The 15018-nt window shown below is 38.1% G+C and overlaps 1 protein-coding gene across 2 annotated transcripts in view; it reads left to right on the top strand.

The window, feature by feature from the left end:
• Nucleotides 1-13354, top strand: part of SCFD1 (sec1 family domain containing 1) — a 152399-nt gene extending 139045 nt beyond the window's left edge. Inside the window, exons 22-25 of one of the 2 annotated variants that reach the window (XM_075065500.1) lie at nucleotides 1385-1418; nucleotides 2887-2952; nucleotides 11554-11622; nucleotides 13113-13354. In XM_075065500.1, coding sequence (XP_074921601.1) covers nucleotides 1385-1418; nucleotides 2887-2952; nucleotides 11554-11622; nucleotides 13113-13136 — 193 coding nt within the window. In that variant the 3' untranslated portion in view covers nucleotides 13137-13354. The remainder of the gene's footprint in view (nucleotides 1-1384; nucleotides 1419-2886; nucleotides 2953-11553; nucleotides 11623-13112) is intronic. The other variant, XM_075065501.1, reaches the window with a different exon arrangement.
• Nucleotides 13355-15018: the final 1664 nt, after the last annotated feature.

The following is a 15018-nucleotide window of genomic DNA, read 5'->3' on the forward strand; positions in this document are numbered from 1 at the left end:
CTGACTCTTGCACCCCCACATCCCATGCACCCTGCACACGTCCACCCCACCCTGAGCACCAAACGGGAGCCCTGCACCCTCACTCTCATTCCCACCTGCACCCTCACACACATGGGAGCTGCCCAGGTAAGTGTCCCCACATCCAAACCTGCTGCCCCAACCCTGAGCCCCCTCCTTCATTCTAGCTCCTGGCCAGACCCTTCACCCCAGCCCTGTACTTGGTCCACTCCAACTCTCAGCTCAGTGCAAACACGAGGAAGAGAATGGGCCAGAACTAGGGAGAAGGTAGGTACCCACTTATGTGGGCAGGGCCGAGACCCCAGACTGGCACTGGGCTGAGTGGGTCCGGCAGCCGGGATCCCGGCTGGCAGGAGCTGGAGGATGGAACCCCTGAGCGGCTCAGCCCACTGCCAGTCTGGGGTCCCAGCCACCAGCCCCACACAGCCTGCTGCCAGTCTGAGGTTCTGGCTGCCAGACCCTTCCCAGCTGGGGTCCCGGCCGCAGGCCCCACTCAGCCCACTGCTGACCTAGGTGAACAGAACCCCAGACTAGCAGCGGGCTGAGTGGGTCGGTGTTGTAAGATCAGCATTTTAATTTAATTTTAAATGAAGCTTCTTAAACATTTTGAAAACCTTGTTTATTTTACAATACAACACTAGTTTAGTTATATAATACATAGACTTGTAGAGAGAGACCTTCTAAAAAACATTAAAATGTATGACCGGCACGCGAAACCTTATATTAGAGTGAATAAATGAAGACTCGGCACATCACTTCTGAAAGGTTGCCAACCCCTGGGTTACATTGTATCTTATTCTCAATATTCAGAAATACCTTCCATTATTCTGGTGTGAGACAACCTAATTTGTCCCATAAATCTTCCTTTGATGGACTGGAAAACCTGTTAACCCTTCTAATGTGAATAAGAAACCCAGTTTGTCTGAGAGGAACGGTCACAGATTTGACTGATTTCCATGAACACTAGTGATTTATCTAACAGAATTCTCACAGCTAGTTCCACCAGCTGCATCACCGCTTACAAAATCTATGGAGCTCTCACTTGTTCACATGGTACTAAAAAACAAGGCGAAAATTCTCTAGTCTTCCAAAACTGAAGAAATAAAAATTTTATATATTTGAGCTAATTGAATGAATGAATGAAATTTCTATATCAAATCTTTTTTGAGAAATATGACCTTTAAAGTGTCTTTTTATAACTCTCTGTAAAAAAAAAACAAAAAAAAAAAACAAAAAAAACCAGCAACTATTAGAATGTACTGTGTAAATTTTGTGCATCTGCATATACTCATTTAATATTTTTATATTTATATCGGTAGTAAAAACCTAACTATTCCATTTATAATGCAGTTCATTTTTATTACAGCTCAGTTCCAAGAAACAAAAATCCATTCCAGGAGGTAAGTCATACTTTTTCCAAATCAAGATCTAGGTATTATAGTATCAGTACTTTTTAAAGTTCCAGTCATTTCATGGTTGTGAATTCAGAAAATGGGAGATTCTGTTTGCAAAATCACTAGTCTAATTATATTCATTATTAATTATACTTAGCAGTTATGCTGGAGAGCTCTTTTCATCTTCAAAGGGTTGTACAAGCATTAACTACTCCTTACAATACCCCTGCAAGGTAATTATTAGTGATTTAATGATAGAGCCATAATTAGAATGCAGCAATTTTAAACTCCCAATCCTATACTTAGTCCTTTTAGAACACAATGCCTCTCTAAATTTAGTCATCCATAAGTCTTTACACATAGCTGGATTCTGCAAAACGGTATTTGTAAGCAATAGTTCCAGTAACAACTCAAATTGTTTTTAATCATTTGCTGCCTTTTTAATTCATTTTCCACAAACATTTGTGGAAAGTGGTGGGTTTTTTATTTTCACAGTGATGTTTACTAAAACAAAAATCTCATGAGTATTTATTTTAACACATTCATGCTAAGGTTTGAGGTGAAAATGCTTGCACAGCCATCTTGAAATGTCTTTGGTTTCCCTTCTCTTTTGGTTTGTATTCACTTGAAGACCAAAAACAATACCGTGTTACTTGAGTAACCATACATCATAAATAGCAAATAGTCAGTGACTATGTTGCAAATAACTTATAGGCTGAAATATGTTCACATAAAGTATTCAAATAATTTTCAACATTGAACAAATTAGTAAAAATCCACCAGTTTGTGGATACTTCATGAATAGGAGGGAAAAAGCTAATAGTTCATCCCCTTTACAGTTTTCTTGAACATACCCCAGAATATGTTGCTATTCTTAGGTGGTCGTTAGATTATTAAACCTTCTAATATTAAATGAGAATCTAAAAGAAAATAAAAAATGGTTAAAATATCTTAATAGTAACAGCAGTGTTAGAAGACAGAGCATCTTTATCAAATTTAATTCTTAACCTTCCACCAGTGCCAAAACAATGATTAAAAATACTTCCACTAATGGTTATCTCAGTAAAAATTAGTAACTCATAGATTCAGAGTATTCTATTTTCTTCTATCAAGAAATATTTGAAACGTCAAAATCTTCTGAAAAGCTAAATTAGATAAGGAAAATTTTACAGCCCTGTTTTGTTTGAAGCCTGTGATTTTCTGTCCCCTAAATGATTGTAATTGCAGGATTGGTAATTCAAGTATTATCCTTTGTAATAGATCCTTTAAGTAGAATTAGGTTTGTAAGATTAACAGATGGCCCAAATTATTTGTTGCTTCATTATTTGTTTGCTTTTGAAAATTCCATGTTAAAAAAAAAAAAATTGCTGTTTAATAAAACTGGTTTTCATCTCATTTTTAGTTAAACTCCATATACTATAGAAATTTGATTGCATATTCTAATTATCTCTTCTTCTATGTGTTTGTATTTTAGGCAATTGTTTTTGTAGTTGGAGGAGGCAACTACATTGAATATCAAAATCTTGTTGACTACATTAAGGTTAAGTACATTTTGCCAATTATATCCTATAGTTAACTGATTACAACTAATTGTAGCCTATGTAACTTATCTTTTCAATCTCGTGGGAGTTTGTTATATTAAGTTCAGCTGAAATGCTTATGTTTATGTACAACCTGGAAAAAATTATGTAGAAAAAAAAATCAATAGCAAATTTGGGTTTTGGTCTTGAAATGATGAATGCATATTAGCTCTGCCTGCAGTTTTGTAACCACAAAACTTGCAATATAGCTGAGAGTTAGACTACTATACTACATTCCAAATTGTTTCACCTTAGAATAATGTTTTACGTAATAGATAAATTGAAATCTGTAAATTTAGATGTGATGAATTGACCATTAACCTCATTTCTCTTTGCTGTTCAGGAACAAGGAAAAAGTATTTTCTAGATAAAATGTTGACCTCATCACTCTTGACAGATGAAAAAGCTCAAAAAGTAACTGTAATTGTAGAGGAATTACTCAAATATACACTACAGGCAATGTCAAGAGTTCTTCTCAACTGACTGTTGAACATCATCATGATGCTTTGAGTCACAGTGTAGTTTTCATTTACAACACATCACTACTAAAATAATATTTGCTGCCTAGTAATGGTCAGAAACATCCAGGGAACAGAGATCTTTATACATAAGTGTACTGCCCTGTCAAATAGCTTTGATACTATCAGCTTTGCTAATCAGTAGGAAATATGAAGATTGAGGTAAAAGACCCTGAATTATATGAAATCATATAATATGGTTGGAGTACTCCAATCCCCATCGCATTTGATACTATTTCACAACCTTGTTTGATTAATTTTGATTGGTAATAGTTAGATAAAGCAGTTTTCACCACCTGTGCTTAAAGATTAGATGCTACTCAGGAATATTCTTCAGTAACTTTAATCTGCATGCATTAAAAGCTCTTATTAGCCAACTGCTCTTTGTGCATGACTCTGCACTTGTAGTCTACTCAGAGCAGGCTGGCAGATAGTGGCATCTTGTTTTACAACAGTCTCATTTTGATGTGACAGTTAATGTTTCAAATGCTGAATATATTGCAGACACCAAACAGGCTATTGAAACATGCATCAGAATTAACTGTATAGCAGTAAGCATGGTGACATTTACCCACCTTGGAAAAATCTTCACTAAAAAACATATTGAAGTCATTTACCTAGAAAGCTTTATTGGATTGTTTCTATGATTGATTGTGTGCAAGCAACATGACATTTGGCTTTGCCAAAGAACAAACTGTATAGTATAGTAGTGCTTTCCATCTGTACTATATGCTGCAAAGACATGGACTAGCTTTTGATTGCTTGAGGTTGGAAAAGAGAAATTAAAAAAAAAAAAAAGTAACAGTACTGGTTCATGTGTGACTGCTGGAATACGGGCAATGCTGTTGAATGTGCATCTCAGCTGGACAACTCATGCCCCACAAGTTGTTGAAAAATAAACACCAGAACAACTAATCTTTGGTGAACTAGTTGGTGGTAAACAGACATAAGGTGAATAAAGGAAATATTTTGAAGGCACTAACAAGAATGTCAGGATACTATAAACAACAATTATAATAAATGGCAAATGAAGCTGTTTGAGGATAACATCATCTTTGCAGTGAAGAGCCTGGACTCCTTCAGGAAGTTAGCAAGGTGCTTCTTTGCGGTATAATGTAAACTTAACTGACTCATTTTCCATAAGACGTCTTGAATGGGCAAAGCAGATCTTTAGGACTCAGCCCAGTCACTTTCTGCAGAACTAGAGCACCATAGTGATTAGTTTACCAATACATTGTGGTCAAATCTGTCTTCTCAAAAAGAAGCTAGAATCTAGTTTTCAAATAAAAGCTGAGATTCTCCTATACATTTCTACTTACCTCAAATCAAGGGGAGGAGGTGCTACAACTAGGGGTTTTGCTCTGATGGCTTTTAAAGAAAATAAACTATGTATATTTTCCTCTCAGCTGATTGCTGAAGCCCAGCTAATACCAAAACTGCCAGGGCAACTACTACTGCCAATCATTGGAGGGATTTGGGAGCAGTTGCTTCCCTAAGAGATTGCTTCTTTCAAACCATGCTTAAGTCAGTCTGATGAGAGGATTGGGCTGCTGGCAGAAACTTCGTTTTAGACAGTTTAGTTTAAAGCAGTAAATGGAAACTCATCAAGTGAAGATCACCACAGATACTTCGAGACACTATTCTGTATGGTTATCAAATGAAAACATGTTAAAGAGCAATCAGCAATCTTGAAAGGTAGAGTAGATTCTTAGAGATACACAGCTGGTGTATCAATCCACAGATCCTGTACACCCCAGTGCAGTTACTGTGTAGGGAAGGGATACAGTGATCAGATAAAATGAATTAGTAAAGGATTTAGGGAGGTGTTCTTTAAAGGAGTGGAAATGGGGTTCGGGCCTCCCATGGCTGGTACAGCAAGGAGCCAACCCACCCCCATTTACAGCCTCCCTTAATCCTTATTTGGGGGGGAGGACTGGCAAAGTCCCAGCAGCAGGTTAGCTGGGCACCAAGATGAGTAAAAAGGGAGGGCTGACAGGAGTTTCCTCATCCTTAGTATATGTAAATTATTTTGGAATTCCCTGCACTGTACACGTGTATCTGTTGAGTACCCCCAGACATGTAGGAATAAAGTTGCAGACTAATTAAACCAGTGGTTCTCAAACATTTGTATCCAAGACATATCAGACTCCTGAAGGGGTATGGTAGTCTGGAAAGATTGAGAGCCACTGAATTAAATCACATCCATGTCTCCTGTCCTCCTTCCAGCATAGCCAGACAAGGATTGTTCATCTCTGAGGAAAGGATAATTTTGCCTCGCTCATCTTCTGATCTGCCTGTAGCAGTATTAACTAAGCTTCAAAAGAAGGTTAAAATCAGCCCTTGGGGATTAAGGAGAATCACAGTAATCTGATGCATATATGGAAATGGAAGGAAAGGTTGCCTAAGGTTAATTGGCATAAACACAGCTTTTTTCCTAGCATCTTTTTCAACATCATAAAAAAAACTTGTGTTTTCTGTTGTAAAACTTTCTGGTCATAGGTTCTGCAGATCACTGGTCTTGATGATCTGTTTAAAAGACAAAATTTTGTGTGTTGGGTATTAGTAATAAAACTCTTACTCATAAGCCATTTTAAGGTGCTCTATCCCTGTTTATAAGACTGAATGACATTAAGTCTGAATCCTTACTTCTGTCAAGTAGTATGCTATATCACAGGAGCTTTAGATCCAGTGGAGTTTTCCATATGACTTTACATTTAGATTTTGTTTGATTCCCATAATGAGCTTAGAATTTAATCTGAAAATCAGTTAAGTTATTTTATATAGCTTGAAATACATCTCCAATAATTGTTTGGCTATACAATCTTGATTTGAATGTCGCAACCAAGTACTGGATTTTAAATTAAGTACTTTGATCTTATATTTGATGATTAAACCACTATGGTTAACTTTTTTAGAATAAGCTTAATGTTTTATTTAAAATGATATATTTTTAAAAAATGTGTGTGTTGGAGAGCTGAAGGATGACAGTTCTGTTTCTTGGCAACTTTGGAGGTTTTGAAATGTTTCATTCTGCATTGGAATGAAAACAAAGCCTTATGTTTGTTTTTGAAAAAGCAAAATTGTCGAAATGTCCATGTCCCAGTCAAAAATCTGAGCTGTTTGGTATGGTGTGGATGTAGTGCGCTGGCCTGGGATGTGGGAGTCACAGGTTTAAGTCCCTGCACCTCCCTGATTCAGGGTTTTTCATCCTAGATTAATCAGACAGAGCAGGGACTTTGAATCAGGATCTCCCATATCCCAGGCTAGTACCCTAAACATGAGGCTATAGAATGATAGTCTCTCTCTCTCTCTCTCTCTGCCTCTGCCTCTACCTTTACAACAAAAACTTCATCAAAACTGATGTCTGTGTAAAAAATCTCAGCTTTGATAGGTCAGCATACAGTATGACAAAAATTTATTTTACTGAAAATGTTCTGATTAGCTTTACTATATGTTCATTCAGACAGATACTGCATTGCTAAATACATTTTGTGTGTTTAAAGAACTGCAGCCAGACTCAAGAGATATTTGAACAAAATTAGGAGTAATTTTTCCATATTGCTCTTGCACAATTACCCATGTGTGTACATGTCTGTCTTAAGGTGCTCTGAATGCAAAACAAATGAAGTTATGCAAGCAGTTTAGTGTCTATGCAAATTAGACCGCAAATAGTCACACTTGCCGTCAGTTTTGAAGATTTTGACCCTAATATTTTGTTAGAATCCTATTCAAATCCTGTATAAAAACCATTTTTCTTTCCAGTCATTCCAAGTTGTGTATGTAAATGGAAGTGTTATTCTCTAAGACTTTCTTCTTGTAATCGTCTGTCTGAGTCATTCATTGATACCTCAGTCTAATATTTACAGAATCAGAACTTATCAGCACGGAAGAAATGTTGATGTCCCAAACCCAGGACTGAGGCATCACTGGCAGCATGACAACCCTAATTTTAAACAAGTGTGCTTTGATGTTCTTCTTCGGCTAAATGCAGACATGTATTCCAAGTAGATGTTTACATGCTGGAGCCTTTTGTCCAGCAGGACTCGAAGAAGGGAGATACTCACACCTCATGCCTGTAACCTGGCAGCGTTGCCTCGACTCCCCCCTCAGTTCCTTTTTACTGCCTGTCAGGTATAGTCAGAGATCTGTGTGGCTGTTGCTACAACCTCACATATTTATAGCCCGACCTCCTCACACAGGATCATGGCTGCACCCTGCTCCAGTGATCAGCTCTCTGCACCTTGTGGCGTGGCCGCTGCATGGCTTAGAGAGGAAGAAGGATTTTTTTTTTGGAGGCTGTCCAACTGGTCCTACTTAACAGCAGGAGACCTTCCATTAGAATGACCTACAGGGCAAACTGGAAGAGGTTTTCTGCATGGTCCTTGGCCCATCAGTCCCATCTGATAGAGGCTTCCTGTAGCACCTTCAGGAATCAGGCCAAATATCGGCATTTCATCCCCCTATCCAAGGGAAATCTGTTTTCTCAAAACAAAGTTCTTGAAAAGTCTCCTCCACCTGCGTACTCCAGTCAGAGAGGTGGCCCCTTTGTGGGACTTGAACATGGTTTTAGCGGCTATAATGGGGCCTCCATTTGAGCCCCTTGCTTCCTGCCTGCTGCCCCTCTTGTTTCAAAAGACTGCATTCTTGATAGCTATTACCTGTGCCAGGAGAGTATAAGAGTTGTAGGTCCTGATGTCTGGGCAGTTCTCCAGGGACAAGGTGATTCTTCGGCCACACCAAAGTTTGTATCCAAGGTGGTGTCTCAGTTTCACCTGAACCAAGTCATGTATTTACCTGTATTTTTCCCCAAGCCACATTCCTCTCGGGAGGAGCAACACCTCCATACACTAGATGTTCGATGCTGGCTGAACAGGACTGAAAAGTTTTTTGTGTTTTACCTCATCTATTTGTATCATATTCAGACCGCATGAAGGGACAAGTGGTGTCTGTGCAGATCATCACTAGATGGACAACATTTTGCATCAGGTGTACATATGAGATGGCATTGGCTGTGCATCCTCAGCAGATACGGATGCATTTGATGAGAGCAGAAGCAATATCAGTGGCCTTCCTTAATGGCATTTCCATATTGGACATTTGTAGTGCGGCCATGTGGTTGTCTGTACACACATTAATGGACCGTTATGCAATCACTGCTTCTTCCAGAACAGACGCTAACGTCAGAAGAGCAGTCCTACAATCCTTGCTTAGGTAGACTCTGGATATTCGGTGCAAAGGAACTGAGGAGGGTGGTGTCAGGGTGGCTCTGCCTCTTATAGCCAGGGAAGGTGCTACGGACATGAGCGCCACCCTTCTACGGGTACTGCTAGGCAAAAGACTGGTGCACGCACACACCTGCTTGGACTAGAAGTCTACATTCATCCCAAAGAACTGTGGTTACAAGTAGCTGTTTCTTTTTGAAAGTTAGATCAATAGCCCTAAACTCACAGGTCTTGTAGTTCTCTATGGAATGGAAACAACACAGGGTAGAAGCCGTGCAAATTTCCTTGCAGTGCTTCACCAATGATCCACAACTCTTCCTTCTTAGAGACTATCTGGAGTAATCAGTTCTCCAGAGCTATTAATCTTGGGTAAGAATACCCTTTTTGGAAATGTTTATGATGTGGACATATGTCTGTAAGGAACTGCATTGAAACCCAAAGTCATCTCAAAAAAGCCACCAAACAGCTTTCAAATAGCAATATATTTGATGACAATGTCAGTGATCACAGTAATGAACTATATTTCAGCTAATTACAAGAGTTTAAAAAGTTCTTCATTCCATTACCTTCGTTACTATAAGACTTGCAGTGCCCCAAGGGAAAAGATTTCTTTTTGTATACATGCAAATACACATTGAATGCCCAGTGTCTTTAACTAATTAACTTTCTTTGGAAGACGTAGTTTATCTCCCTGTCTTTAAAAAAAGAGATAAAATGTTTTAGCAAGCTGCCAGGCTGCCTCCTCCCTAAGGTTTGGCAGACCACTCTTAGTTCCAACAGCCAGTGTTTTCATAGATGGGAGACAACATGATGAGGTAAACCCCTCCTCCTCGTCACTGTAAACAGGTTATAAAGTGAGAAAAAGCAAAATAACATCAACACAGATATTTGAAAGTACTGGAGGATCTCAAATCTGCACTTATGGGTCTACTTTTTTGAAGGGATTTGGTTAACAGTTTAATACTGGAAATATTTTCTCATTGTTTCTATATTTCATGTACATCTTATATTCACATTTTGGAGATGAAAGAATCAGGATGATTTTTCAGACTTAGAAACTATTAGGAAAATGTTGCTGGAACAAACACAATTTATAGTCACTGCAAATTGAATGTTTTATCCAAAGTTACTGTATTTAAATGAGCAAGTAGTAGTATAGTAGATTGACATGGATGTGGTACCTCTGTTTTTGGATAAGGGACTTTATCCTCAATGTACTGTTGTATTAGACTTTTCCCTGTCATGTAATGGGCTGTAGATTGGGGGGGTTAGGCTTTACTGTAATACAAATAATAATGTGTTGCTACCTGTCAAGGTTCCTTCCCCACTCTGAACTTTAGGGTACAGATGTGGGGACCTGCATGGACACTTCTAAGCTTAATTACTAGCTTAGATCTGGTATCACTGCCACCATCCAGAATTTTCAGTGTCTGGATCACTCCCTTTCCCCCAAACCTTCCCTCCCTGGGTAGCCTGAGAGACTTTCACCAATTCCCTGGTGAGTCCAGATCCATCCCCTTGGATCTAAAAAACAAGAAAAAATCAATCAGGTATAAAAAAAGGCTTTTTAATAATTAAAGAAGAAAGGTAAAAGAAAACCCTATGTGAAGATTAGCATACCAGCTACTCCACAGACAACAGATTCAAACACAGAGGATAGTTCCCTCTGGGCACAAATTTAGTTACACAAAAAAATACTCATTTGAGTTCTCCTCTAATTGCAATAAGACAGTTTACAAAGAAATAAACATAAACCTGTTTATTCCTTTCTAAAAACTACTACCTCTGATAAGAAGGCTGTCCTTGATCTTTTTTCACTCTGGCTGAAACTGAAACTCAAAACAAGAAAAAACCTTCGCCTCCTTCCTTTTGAAACATCTTGTTCCCCCATTGGTTCCTCTGGTCAGGTTTTAGCTAGGCTAGGTGAGCTTTTTAATCCTTTACAGGTAAAAGAGGCATTAACCCTTAACCATCTGTTTATGACACTACCATTCTTATAACAATGCCTTATATTATAAAACAAGGATGTATGGCTTTTCTGTGGGAGCTCAGGAGGAAGTCCTTCAGATGGAGATTTTATATCCTTTTAAAAGTTGTAACAAAAGACTGACAATTAGATTCTGAGCTCGTCTATATGGGAAGCTGGTCCTGATTAATTGGTCCTGATTAATTCCCTGTGTGGATGTTCTTATTCCAGAATAAGAAGGCTCTATACCAATTTTGCTTAGTCCATTTTGGGAGTGGATTCATTTTAGGGATTATCTACATAGGAACACTAAGGAAAATTAATAAAATTAACTTTTAAAGTTAAATTGCATTAACCCCCATGACTGTGCTCTTATTCAGAATTAAAATGGCCTTAATTTGGATTACTTTAATTCTTAAATTTACACCTTTTAAGACCTATATAGATAAAACCTAATTCAGAATAAGGCCCTCTTATTCCAGAATAAGATCTAGACAGGAAGTTATTGCAAAATATCTCTTCTGCTTTAAATCCACACCCTACCTTAGCCCAAATTAATTTACCAGTAGACAAGCCCTCTATTTAATTGATTTACATGTGTGAAGAATGCCTCATTTTTCTCTGCTTTCTGACTTTGTCCCATTATTTCCCCATTTCTTCCACTTAATCAACATTGTTTTATTTTCTTGTGAGGCATTTACTTGTCCTACCTTGATCAGCAACATAGTTTTTATACTAGAAGAACAAGTTCCTCACATGATCTCTGACTGCTAAAGTTATTGTTTTGTACACAACCAGTTAATCACCCACGTTGTTTTATTAAAACCGATCTCTCCTTATCTTTTCTTTGCACAGGGCAAACAAGGCAAACATGTCTTATATGGCTGCAGTGAACTTTTCAATGCTGCACAGTTTATAAAACAGGTAAGTTACCACTAATATCATTTTAAACTTTCAATATTTTGAGTTAATTGCCTTAATATCCCATAGCTGACTTTATTGGATTCGGTTGTAGAAATTGAACTTTTTAAACACTTTAATGCAAATTGAAATAAAGATCAACTGGTAAAAGTTAAAAAAAGATTCTCATAAAACGTTAGTGTTAGTCTGGATCTGTAAAAGCAGCAAAGAGTTCTGTGGCACCTTGTCATGCATCCGACGAAGTGGGTATTCACCCACGAAGGCTCATGCTCCAATACCTCTGTTCAATAGCTCTGTTAGTCTATAAGGTGCCACAGAACTCTTTGCTGCTAATAAAATTTAAGAAACCTGAGTTGTAAATGGGTATTTAGCAAGTGCACATGTAACAGATGAATATGGTTTGCAATCAAGTATGCTTTAATTAAATGTCTCCAAGTAACATAAACTGTTATAGAGAAGATGGATTGATTTCACAGAACTCCTCCAAATTCACATGTCAATCCATATTAGCTGTTGAAATACCCCAGCGGGGTAAACACCTCCATCTGACATTGTTTTGAAAGCTTTGGCTTAAGCTTTTCACATTTAGGCTCTGTCTATACTACCAGGGTAAGTCAACCTAAGTTGCACTACTCCTGCTACATGAATAACGTAACTGGAGTCAACATAGCCTAGGTCAATTTACCGCACTGTGCTGCGTTGACAGGAGACACTCTCCCATCAACTTACTTTACTCTTCTCCTTCCAGTGGAATACGGAGTTGACCAAAGACTGATATGTAGTCAATTTAGCAGGTCTTTACTAGACCTGTTAAATTGACCCCCACTGCATCAATCGCAGCAGCATCGGTCCCCAGTAACTGTAGACATAGCCTAAGTGCCTGACCTTGAGAGTGCTACACCCGTGAACTGCAGTGGGAGTTGCAGGTCCCCCATACCTTTTGGAATAAGCCCTTAAATGACCGTGAGATTTAATTAACAGTAATATCAATTTCTCCACACTGCTTTCCAACAGTATAGAGCTGCTCAGCCTAGTGGACACTGTTGAGCATTTCTTAGCACTGCAGTGCCTCCCATCACCTATATTTCTTCCTTTGTTAGTCATTTCCTGGTAGATAAAGCAAATCAATTGGTATTTAAATACATCTGACAGAACTAAGCACGTTCTTACTTCATAGGGGTGAGAGTCCTTAGTGTATGCTATTAAACTGACAGCTCTGTACTCAACTGTGTGGCTATAGATTTTTCTCTTTATGGAAGATTGGCTTTGTTTAGTAGACATTCCAGAGCTGTTCATTTTTACTGTACTTTCAGGACAAAATAAACCAATGCTTTTATACCTTACATTTTTCTCTTAACTAGCATTCTTTTATTTGTAAATAGCAACCAACTATTGTAAAAAAAAAAAAAAAAAAAAGTTTGCTTTTTAAACTGAATTATTGGGCTAAAAAATAATATTGACAATGTGATTTTTTTTTCTCTTCTTGTATTTAGCTGTCCCAACTTGGGGAGAAATAGGACCGAAAAACACCATTATTTGAAACTACCTGGCAATTTGGAAGTGTGAAGAAAAAGATCATGACAACACTCAGATGACACCTTCATATCTGTAACCTTGTTATAACATTAAGACTTAAACCGTTCCATTAATCTGATAATTTGAAGGAAGGACCTGTACTTAGCATAGTGTATATGAATAACAGAATAACATTTCAGAAAATAAAACTTAATCTATATTCTGTCTGCTGTAATATTTCTGTGGTTGGTGCATTTTACATTTTTAGATTGCACATATGTGTAATTGTGGTATGTCTGGGACTTGAGTGCAATAGAAAGTGTAGTATGTGCAAGGCCTACATGCAGGTAATAGCATTTATCAGGTACCATATGTATCCCTTAGTTCTTGTTACAATAATTGACACAATCGTTTTAAACAAAAATTAAGAGAAAATTGCTTAACTTGAAGAAATATATTCTATTGAAAGCCAGACTATCTAAATTTGTTAGAAAATGGAAGAAGACAAAACTGCATTTTTAGGCCTGTATGTTTATCGGGGGAAAATTCCAGTAACAATGTCACAAGACTGGGAAATAGCAAAAATAATAAGAACCTTATGGATATGTTTTGTAGAACCCAAACTAATGTTTCAGAACCAGCTATAAATGTTCAATGTTTTAAGCATTTCATAAGAACATAAGAATTGCCATAGTGAGTCAGATCAGTAGTCCACAGGGCTGGCTCCAGACACCAGCATTCCAAGCTGGTGCTTGGGGCGGCATTCTGCAAGGGGCGGCAGTCTGTGTTGTTTTGCCCCCAAGCAGCGTGCCGAATTGCTGCCACGGACAGCAGGGAGAGTCCATGCGCCCTTAGGGCGGCTCGCGCATTTCTGCGGTGACGGCAGTTCAGCAGCAGCTTCTACATTTAGCTGTCCGCAGCAGCTTCAGCTAAACACAGAAGCTGCCGCCGAATTGCTGCCACCGCAGAAACACACCTGCCACCCTAAGGGCACACAGACGGCCCCCTCCATCTGCGGCGGCAATTCAGTACGCTGATTGGGGTGGTGAAAATTGTAGAGCTGGCCCTGGTTGTCCATCTCGACTTCCATCCCCTCTCCTACAGTAGCCTGAACCAGATATTTCAGAAGAAGGTGCAACAAACTCTTCAGAAAATGGTTATGACATGAACCTCAGGGAAAGTTTGTGTTCCTAACTTGTGGTAGAGATCAGCTTGAACATTGAAATGTGAATTTCCAAAACTAATATTTCTTCTTCAGATATTCTTGTCATCCACATAAATACCCAGTTATTTTTTTGTTTTAGACTCAATATTTTGTACCAAAGGGTTCTGCTGGCTAATTGTGCCTTGTATAAAAAATAGGGCTGTCGATTAATTGCAGTTAAGTCACGCGATTAACTCAAAAAAATTAATCACGGTTTAAACAAATAATCAGTTTTAATTGCACTGTTAAACAATAGAGTACCAATTAAAATTTATTAAATATTTTGTGGATAATTTTCTACATTTTCAAATATATTGATTTCAATTATAACAATACAAAGTGTACAGGGCTCGTTTTATATTATATTTGATTACAAATATTAGCACTGCAAAAATGATAAATAGCATTTTTCAGTTCACCTCGCACAAGTACTATAGTGCATTCTTTTTTGTGAAAATGCAATTTACAAATATAGATTTTTTTTGTTACATAACTGCACTCCAAAACAAAACAATGTAAAACTTTAGTGCCTACAAGTCGACTCAGTCCTACTACTTATTCCGCCATTCGCTTAGACAAACAAGTTTGTTTACGTTTACAGGACATAATGCTGCCCACTTCAAATTTACCATGTCACCTGAAAATGAAAACAGGCATTTGTGTGGCAATTTTGTAGCCGG

The sequence above is a fragment of the Chelonoidis abingdonii genome, chromosome 4 (assembly GCF_003597395.2).
Source record: "Chelonoidis abingdonii isolate Lonesome George chromosome 4, CheloAbing_2.0, whole genome shotgun sequence".
Lineage (NCBI taxonomy): Eukaryota > Metazoa > Chordata > Testudines > Testudinidae > Chelonoidis > Chelonoidis abingdonii.